This window comes from Balaenoptera ricei, chromosome 1 (genome assembly GCF_028023285.1).
Source record: "Balaenoptera ricei isolate mBalRic1 chromosome 1, mBalRic1.hap2, whole genome shotgun sequence".
NCBI classification, from domain to species: Eukaryota; Metazoa; Chordata; class Mammalia; order Artiodactyla; family Balaenopteridae; genus Balaenoptera; species Balaenoptera ricei.
Window position 1 is genome coordinate 65,940,631 of NC_082639.1, and position 10,535 is coordinate 65,951,165.

A 10,535-nucleotide genomic window follows, 5' to 3' on the forward strand; every position below is an offset into this window, starting at 1 on the left:
CAATAGCATTTTTTACATAACTAGAACAAAGAATTTTTTAATTTGTATGGAAACACAAAAGATCCCAAATAGCCAAAGCAATCTTGAGAAAGGAGAACGAAGCTGGAGGAATCAACCTCCCTGACTTTGGACTATACTACAAAGCTACAGTAATTAAAACAGTATGGTACTGGCACAAAAACCAATCAGTGGAACAGGATAGAAAGCCCAGAAATAAACCCACGCACCTATGGTCAAGTAATCTATGACAAAGGAGACAAGAATATATAATGGAGAAAAGACAGTCTCTTCAATAAGTGGTACTGGGAAAATTGGACAGCTACATGTAAAAGAATGAAATTGGACCATTCTCTAACATCATACACAAAAATAAACTCAAAATGGGTTAAAGACATAAATGTAAGGCTATAAAACTCCTAGAGGAAAATATAGGCAGAATACTCTCTGACATAAATTGCAGCAATATCTTTTTGGATCTGTCTCCTAGAGTAATAGAAATAAAACCAAAAATAAACAAATGGGACCTAATTAAATTTAAAAACTTTTGCACAGCAAAGGAAACTATAAACAAAACAAAAAGACAATCTGCAGAATGGGAGAAAATATTTGCAAATGACGCTACATACAAGGGCTTAATTTCCAAAATATACAAATAGCTCATACAGCTTAATATCAAAAAAACAAACAATGCAATCAAAAAACGGCAGAAGATCTAAATAGACACTTCCCCAAAGAAGACATATAGATGGCCAACAGGCACATGAAAAGATGCTCAGTATTGCCAATTATTAGAAAAATGCAAATCAAAACTACAATGAGATATTACCTCTCACCAGTCAGAATGGCCATCATTAAAAAGTCTACAAATAATAAATGCTAGAGAGGGTGTGGAGAAAAAGGAACTCTCCTACACTGTTGGTGGGAATATAAATTGGTGTGGCCACTCTGGAGAACAGTATGGAGGTTCCTTAAAAAACTAAAAATAGAGCTACTGTATGATCCACCAAATCCCACTCCTGGGCATATATCCAGAGAAAACTATAATTTGAAAAGATACATGCACCCCAGTATTCATAGCAGCACTATATACAATAGCCAAGGCATGGCAGTAACCTAAATGTCCATAGACAGGTGAATGGATAGAGAAGATGTGGTATATATATATATACACACACAGTGGACTACTCAACCATAAAAAAGAATGAAATAATGCCATTTGCAGCAACATGGATGGACCTAGAGATTATCATATTCAGTGAAGTAAGTCAGAGAAAGACAAGTATCATATGATATCACTTATATGTGGAATCTAAAAAAAAAATGATACAAATGAACTTATTTACAAAACAGAAATAGACTCACAGACAGAAAACAAACTTAGGGTTACCAAAGGGATAGCAGGGGTTGGGAGAGACATAAATCAGGAGTTTGGGATTAACATATATATGCTACTGTATATAAAATAGGTAAACAACAAGGACCTCCTGCATAGCACAGGGAAGTATACTCAATATCTTATAATAACCTATAATAGAAAACAATCTGGAAAAGAATATACATACGTGTATAACTCAGTCACTTTGCTGTACAATTAAAACTAACACAATATAGTAAATTAACTATTTACTATTGTAAATTAACTAACTTCAATTTTTTAAAAATGTAAAAAAGGGAAAAAGTATAGGGGCCTTCTACCTCAGTGAAATTTCCAGGAGTCCAGTGACATGGGGCATGTTGAGTTATCCCTTCTAAGGTGAAATATAAGTTGTTACACCTGGCCCCTCCTACAGCTAAAAAGAGGCAAAATACATTGTTGGCCTCTTTGGATTTTAGAAGCAACCTATTTCTCATTTGGATGTGTTACTCCAGCCCATTTACCAAGTGACCTGAATACTGCTAGTTTTGCATGGGGCTCAGAGCAGGAGAAGGCTCTGCAACAGGTTCAGCCTTGCAAGCTGCTCTGCTACTTAAGCCATATGATCAAGCAGATCCAATAGAGTTTGAAGTATCAGTGACAGATAAGAGATGCTGTTTGGCCCCTTTGGCAGGCCCTCTGTAGGTGAATTGTAGCACAGGGCATTAGGATTTTGGAGCAAAGCCCAAAGCCCTGCCATCCTCTGTAGATAACTACTGTCCTTTTGAGAAACATCTCATACCCTGCTACTGTGCCTTAGTAGAGACACAATGATTAACCATGGGCCACCAAGTTACCATGTTACCTGAGCTGCCCATCATGAGCTGGGTGTTATCTGATCCACCAGCCATAGCGTTGGGCACGCACAGCAGCACTCCATCATCAAATGGAAGGGGTATATACGTGATTGGGCCTGAGAAGTCCCTGAAGGCACAAGTAAGTTACATGAAGACATGGCCCAAGTACTCATGGTCCCCACTCCTACTACACTACTTTCTTTCACCTTGTACCTGTGGCCTCGTAGAGAGTTGACGGGAAGAGAAGACTTACCTTGTTTACAGATCGTTTTGTATGATATTCAGGTGCCACCCAAAAGTGGACAGCTCTAGCACTGTAGTCCCTTTCTAGTCCCTGAAGGACATTGGTGAAGGAAAATTGTCTGATTGGGCAGAACTTGAAGCACTGTACCTGGTTGTTATTTTGCTTGTGAGGAGAAATGGCCGGTTGTGTGATGTGGCCAGTGGTCTGGCTGAGACTTGGAACATTTTTGGAAAATTGGTAACAAGGATGTTTGAGGAAGAGGGATGTGGATAAATCTCTCTGAATAAGCAAAAAAAATGTAAATATATTTGTGTCCCATGTGAATACTTACCAAAGAGTCGCCTCAGGAGAGGAGGATTTTAATAAGTGGATAGGATGACCTGTTCTGTGGATATCAGTCGGCCTCTTTCCTCAGCCACCCCTGCCGTCACCCAAGGGGCTCATGAACAAAGTGGCCATGGTAGCATGGATGGAGGTTATATATGGGCTCAGCAACATAGATTTCCACTCACCATGGCCAACCTGGCCACAGCCATCCCTGAGTGCCCAGTCTGCCAGCAGCAGTGACCAACACTGAGCCTCTGATACAGCACCGTTCCCCAAGATGATTAGCCAGCTGCCTGGTGGCAGGTTGATTATGTTGGACCACTTCCATCACGAAAAGGGCAGCAACTTGTTCTTACTGGACTAGATACTTACTGTGGATAGAGTTGCCTTCCCTGCATATGTGGCTTCTGCAAAAACTACCACCCATGAACTTAACAGAATGCTTTATCCACCATCACAGTATTCCACACAGAATTGCAGAATTGCTTCTGATTAAGGAACTCACTTCATAACAAATGCAATGCAGCAGTGGGCCCCTGTTCATGGAATTCACTTGTCTTATCATGTTCCCCACCATCCTGAAGCAGCTGGCTTGATAGTAAAAATATAATTATTGCTACTTACTTTTAAGGAGCCTAATTTCTAACCTAGTATCATTAGTGTCTAGCACAATCCTTGCAATATAAAGGTCCTGAATAATTATTTGTTAAATCGAATTAACCCGAAATAGAGTTTACAGAGTTACTAGAATAGATTGATTTGATATATAAAATTTGAGGACATTATTGTTATTATGAACATGGATGGTCTCTAGCTTCTAAATACTGATAGTTTACTGGGTTTCTAATTATTTTCCTGTTGCTTTATAAATTTGGTTTGTTTTATACCACATTTTGATTTGTTTAGTAGTTTTTGAGATTTATTACTTTTCTGTCATATACAAAACCATTCCTTCCTCTGACCCCCTTTCCATAGTTGATAGCCATTTGCCAGTCAGATATTTTCTTTTTAATGTCTTAATATTTAAAATTTCCACTAATCACCTATTTAGTTTCTCACTTGTATCTTAAAACATAACGAGTTAGAGTCATATCTCCTTCTGCTTCAGTAACTCTGGGCAGGAAGCCACTGTGCTGGTCAAAAGTCACTTGAACCACCTTCATCAAAATCACCTAAAGTACTTAGGGAAAATGCAGTTTCCTGGGGCCCTAAATTACACTGCTGATTGTGAGAATGTGAGGGGGATAAGCACTAAGAATTTGCATCTTTAACAAGCTCCCCAGGGGATTACTAAAGTTTAAGAATCATTGTACTAAGCGGTGTCCTCAACCTTTTTTCCCCTTAAGTACCTATCCCAAACACAATGCAAATATAAAAGCAAAAACCTTTGCAATTTCAAATACCTAAGACAATCCATTGATTTCACTTTCCCAAAACTACTTATATGGAAGGAAGCTAGTTTTAAAGTAAAGGTTTTTAAAAGTTGAGGGAAATGTTATGATATCATTTGTGGATTACTTCTCTAATAAGTGATTACCTCAGTTAATAGCTTTATTTCTGGTAAACTTCATCCTTTCACTATCTTCAGGGTTTTTTTTTTTTTAGGATTTTGGCATTTGTTCTCTTTCCCATAACGTAACATACGTGTGTGTGTAATCATAATAAATATTTTTTCTTCATTGAATATAAAATTTCAAAATATTTTAAGATGAATTGACCATGTTAGCCTCAAAGTTCATCAGTTTCATTTCTGCATTTCTGCTAAGCTACTTAGAAGGTTAAACTAAAAATTTATGTTTAAATAGTTAAAATAAAATTTTCTAGTTCATTTAAAAATACTGATATTCATTGTTGTTTATTCTAGGCATTTACACTGTTTGCTACACATTTCCTGGAACTATGCCATATAGATGTTCTATATCCTAATGTAGAAAACGTGCATTTTGAAGTTCAACATGTAAAGAACACCTCAAGAAATAAAGAAGCAATCTTATATACCTACAAACTTTCTAAGGGATTTACAGAAGAAAAAAATTATGGTATTGCATATAGAAATTATATATATACACTGAAACACTACATATTCCCATAAGACAAACTTTCTTCTCTTTACTTGACTGTCAGTCTAAGCAACTTTCCTTCTCATTCTTTTGAGTGCTTATATGATCTAAGACTGTATTTTCTATGTCAAACTCACATTTTATATATATTAAGCTTATTTTAAAACATATTAACAGTAACTATGTAGAATTACAATACATGAAAGTCCCAGAAGTAGTTTCTATCCTTAGAAAAATGTAATTAGTTTATATGTGCAAGTTATATAATGAATTGAAAATTATGTATTTATTAGACACTCTTTCAGTAGCATCATCCTTCTGTTTTCTTCAGATTCAGGGAACTTGATAACTAAATCTTAAGTCTTAAAATGGAATGTATTACTAAATTATGTGTGTTCATAAACTTGGTTAGATATTTTCTATCTAAATCATTTTGTGACATGTAAAGTTGAACAGATTGAGGGAATTTTCAGTTGAATTTTACATATAAAGTTCCAAAAATTATTTTAGCTATGAATGTGACCTTTGTGAGGGTAAAAATAGCATCTTTGTTTTGCTATTTGAAATGGGAAAATCAAATGGATAACTTAATTTGTATCAGATGTTTAATCTTTATAAGCCTCATTTTCATCTATTAAATGGTGATATATGTGGATTTGTGAAGATTAAATGAATTGTCAAATACAAACTGCCTAGCATAGTGCCTAGCAATTAGTAACTTCTAAATAAATGTTAGTGTTGCTTCTGTTGCCTCTAAAGCAATAAATAAACTATTAGCACATAGTAGAAAGCCTATAAGGCATTTACACAATAAAAATCTGGGAACATGAGAATACTAGTTGGTATTTGAATTTGCATGAAGAGTAGTCACCTACCATTATGTCTTCGGAGAAATTCCTCCCTTGTTGATCTGCTAGATAGATGAATATTCAGCTGTAAGCTTATCTCTGACTACACTTTCTTCTACACTGAAAAACCCGTATGTCCTTTGACCTATAAACCAACTGAATTTGTAGTTGGAATTTCAATGTTATTACTACTATTTGATTTTTTTATTACCTCTTTTCCTTTCCCTATCATGTTTTCTGCTATCTCAGAGGTATCTTCAGAGGTAATTGATATTCTAATTTGTCTTACATGTCTTAGCAAGTAATTAAATCTCATAATTGGTAAGTTGTCATCCAGAACTTAGGGAAACTTAATTTTGAGAATTAAGTAGTTCATAAATACCTAAGAAAAGAAATTTAAATCTGTGAAGAAAAGATTAATACTGATTAAAACAAACTTAACAAAACCAGCAATAATAATATTGAAGCCCCATTCTTGATAATTTTAGGATTAAAAGCTGCAGAGGTGTCATCACTCCCATCATCAATTGTCATGGATGCCAAAGAAATCACAAGTCAAATAACCAGACAAATTTTGGTAAGAAACTCTTTAGCAATAAGAATTGTTTTTCAAATTCAAGAAAATACTTTTAGTGTACATTTTTATTATGGCCTTGGGGCTACATATACATAATTAATAATTAAAATATTTAAAACAAAAACCTAATTCCTAGATAAAGAAAATCCTTTTTACTTCTCAAAACTTTTTTGGTTTGATCTATTATAACTTTTCCCAGCATACCTACTAATAAGATAGGAGACAAAAGTTAAACAGTTCAGTTCCTACTTGTTGCTACACTGACTTTATGATAAGAAAAGAAATCTCTATAAAGTAAGCATTAAAAATAAAAATCACTATGCACAACATTTTCATGTCTTTTTAAATAGTTTTCAGAGCTCTTCTATCCATTATCATATATAAGCCTCATAACTCTTCATGAAGCAGTTAGGTCTAATAAAAGATAAATAATAAAGGTATTATTTTTATGTGCATTTTTACAGCTGAGGTTCATAGAGCTTAAGTGATTTGCTAGGAAGCAGTAGATCCAACACTGAATTCACATCTGTTAACTGAAAATTTGGAAATCTTTTTTAATTTTTTTACATCAGGTTGCCTTATATTGTTTTAAGAATCCAGTGTGTTCAGTAAACTAAGCTATGTGCAGTATGAAATTTTCTTCAGTATTAACAGTTTCCTGTGTCTTTCACTCTTTCTTAACCTGCCTTCAATTTTTCTTTTGCATTCCTCAGTCTTTTGACCTCCTAGACTGCTTTTATGACTTTACTTGCCTAACTACTCCATTGGAATTCCTTCGCCAGTAATTTTGGCAGTGCTTCACTTCTAAAGAACCTCTCATTACCTAGTTCTTCAGAATTCCTCTTGCCAAATTCCAATTATGGGCAACCTCTGCAGTAGCCTTCTAGGTTTTGGATTTCCTGATGCTGCTCAAAATATATTCAGGCTAATTTTAGCCACTGCAAATTAGTGTATACTAACTTTGATTGAATATTTTACTGAATAGTTTTTTCTTCTCTCCCATTAATCTATGCGGTTTCTTATAGTAACTCTTTCAAAATGTTTCTACTCTTCCTGAGCCCTCAATAACCTTACTCTCTACAAAAAAATTTACCTCCTATACTTTTTGAGAGACTTGAGGTCATCCTGATGAGTCCTTGAACCTTTTCCTCCTTCAGAATTCTATTTTGGAATTTCGTTTTTCACCTATTTCTCTTCCTTCCTATCTCAGAGGAAGAGATTACCTTTCAACCTTTTTAAGGTTAACTTTTCTACCTTCTTTCCATCTCGATTAAGATCAGTTTCTTCATCAGTTTCTTTTCTTCTCTTTGCATCCTTAGTGTTTTTTTCAGTGGCTTTTTTTTTCCTATGAATATGGTTAGGTTTTTCGCAATAAATCCTTTTTTTTCTTTTACCTTCTCAACTATATTTCTCTTCCTTTGACTGCCAGTTTCGCAAGAGTAATCTATACTTGCTTCTTCCATTTTCCACTTGCAAACTGGATCTTGTCATCACTCTACAGAAAGTTTCCTCTTAAATACTAACTATTCATAAAATCGTATGGCCTTTTTTTCACTTCTCATCTTCCCTGTTCCCTCTATGGCGTTTGGCACTACCCTTCTTTCCCTTTTCATAATTCTTCCCTGTCTTGACTACTGTGGAATTGTCCTCTCCTGGATGTTCTCATTCTCCTACCTCTTTGATTATCACTTCTTTCCTTTCTTCACTAGTGCTTTATATTATTCCACCTACCTAATAGAAGTATTCCTAAGATTTTACCATTGTTTCTTTGTTTAAAATTCTATACTCTTGGTGATCTCACCTTTCCTCAGCCTCCATTTTCATTTCTTTTTGACTCTGAATCTATATATTTTTATTCATATTTCTTCTTGAAATCTTAATTTATGCTTTCACTCTTCAGTAGGTTCAAAATTAAATTTATCATCTTTTGAAAAATCTTCTCATCTCTTCACTTTCAGATCTCCCAGTGACCCATCAGAGCTATGAATCCTTCTTCTTAATTACCTCTCATTAGGACTAAGCAGTAGGTTCTCTCTCTTTTCCAACCCATCCTACATACTTCTACCAGATTTTCTTCTAATGCATAGTTCTTATGTTGTTTCCTGCTCGGAAATTTTCAGTTGTTTCTTACCAAATAAAAGTTGAACTCCTTAGCCTAATGTTGAAAGTCTTCTATGATTATTTCTTAAAATGTAATCTGAGGATTACCTACATTAGAATCACCTGGGATACTGGGTACCATCCCAGATTTTCAAGGGTCTCCTGTGGCTCAAGGATTTACGTTTTTAACCAGTCTTCAGATGATTTTTAAGCAAACTAAAGTTTGTTAACTACTGCTTTATGATCTCCCTTTGTTTACTACCTCAGTGTTATATAACATTACTCAATTTAACTATAACGTACATTTCTGCCACATTGAATTACTTGTCATTTCATCATTTTGACCTGATTGTGTACCATACTTTTTAATGTGTTTGCTCTCTCTGTTTCTTCCATCTGGAATGCCCTCCCTTCTAGGCTCTTCTATCCATCAAGATTCATTTCAAATACTCCATCCTATTTAAGCTTTTCTTGACACAAGCTGGAAGTGAACTTTCTGTCCTCTGAACATTTTATATCCCTCTTATGGGACTTTTCATGATTAATCAGTTGCTTGTAAACATGTCTGTTTCACTGTAAGACTGAGCTTTTTGACTTTCATTATCATGTCAGGATGACATTTTTGTATGCCCCCGTAGTCATGAATGCAAGTTATAGGGTCTGGAATATAGATAATAATAGATATTCAATAACTGTCATTTAAATAATAAACTGATAGTTGATCAATCAGTGTATCAAATAGATGGATGGATCAATATATGATAATCTTATTCTACCTCACGGAGTTGTATTCATTTTTCCTATAGTGAAAGTAGAGAAATATCTGGAATTCTTGGCTATTGAGGAGTTGAAGGGATTGTATTTCCCTTAGTGAATGGAAACTAAGTCTTTACATAAATAGTTAAGATTGAAAATGCTGCTTCCTCTATCTAGCTCAGGCAAAGAAATGAATGAAGAATTTTCTAGCTATACTCCCAACCCTGAAGGGAAGTATTCAAGGACTGAATATCTAAAGGTCTTCCAAAGTATTAGAAGATTCCCATTTTAAACATTATTTCTTGGGTATCCTTAAGTATAGTTTGTAAGTATAATTAAGACATAATTTCAACTAGCAATTTATGTTGCTTATTTTAAAAATGGAATTTACCCCTCAGGCAGTATTTTCTTTTAGGCTCTAGCAATCCTGTATATGAACTGTTCTGAGGGACAAGCAGTTTACTGATGGCCCATTCTGTCCACTAGTTTATCTGCTGGGGAATTAAAGTAGGAGATACAGAGTAGTACTCTAAGTGACATTTAAAATTATGAAAACTGCATAGCAATGAGCAGAGTGCTATTTTCCCATACCTTTTTGATGAGAAAGTGTTTGTAGAACATAACTCTGTGGATTTTCTATTACTCTTTGGTGTTGTGTTGAGATATTTGTCCGTTTAGCAGATTTTTTTTTTTTCATTGTGAAGTGGTTTTCAAGGATTAAGGATCTGTCATAAAGTAGTAAATACTCATGAGAAATTTTATTCTCCAAAATAATATTTATTTCTTCTGGTACATGATTTGCTAGTTGGATGGGGCTGACTTATCCGAAGGGATTGGTTAACCATTGAGTTCTTATTTCTATGAAAGGAGATAGGATATTGCCAAAATAAAAATCATACTATTCATATTTTAATTTTTATCTATATTTTTTCAATAACAGCAAAGCCAAAGGAGTACCCCTGAGATGGAAAGACAGAGAGCTGTGTACCATCTAGCTACTAGGCTCATTCAAACTGCTCGAAACTCTCAATTGGATCCAGACAGTTTACGAACATATTTAAGTAATCTCAAAAAGAAGTATGAAGCAGATTTTCCCAGGGCTGAACAAGTTTCAGGAAACAGTGAAGAATAATAACAACTCACATCTTATACTAATGAAATAATATGTCTTAATATGAGGAACCTAGAATTCATTTTTCCCAAGAGCAAAAGAAAGTAATATTTGCTAAATTTTGTATTTTAATTGAAAATTACATTATATTAACCTCAGAATTATCATCTATATGTTCTATATAAGAAAATATTTGTTATATAACTTAAAAAATGAGAACTATTTAAAGAACTGATTTTTATGTTAGAAAAAAGTCTAACGTGACACTTTTTTCTCATTTATGAAACTTCATGTTAAGTTT

At 34.4% G+C, this 10,535-nt stretch overlaps 1 protein-coding gene across 2 annotated transcripts in view; it reads left to right on the top strand.

Moving 5' to 3' along the window:
* MSH4 (mutS homolog 4) overlaps nt 1–10,296 on the top strand; it is an 87,619-nt gene extending 77,323 nt beyond the window's left edge. For both annotated transcript variants that reach the window (XM_059924592.1, XM_059924582.1), the window contains 3 exons: nt 4,647–4,821; nt 6,179–6,267; nt 10,064–10,296. In XM_059924592.1, the coding sequence (XP_059780575.1) occupies nt 4,647–4,821; nt 6,179–6,267; nt 10,064–10,255 (456 nt within the window). In that variant the 3' untranslated portion in view covers nt 10,256–10,296. The remainder of the gene's footprint in view (nt 1–4,646; nt 4,822–6,178; nt 6,268–10,063) is intronic.
* The last annotated feature ends 239 nt before the right edge of the window (nt 10,297–10,535 follow it).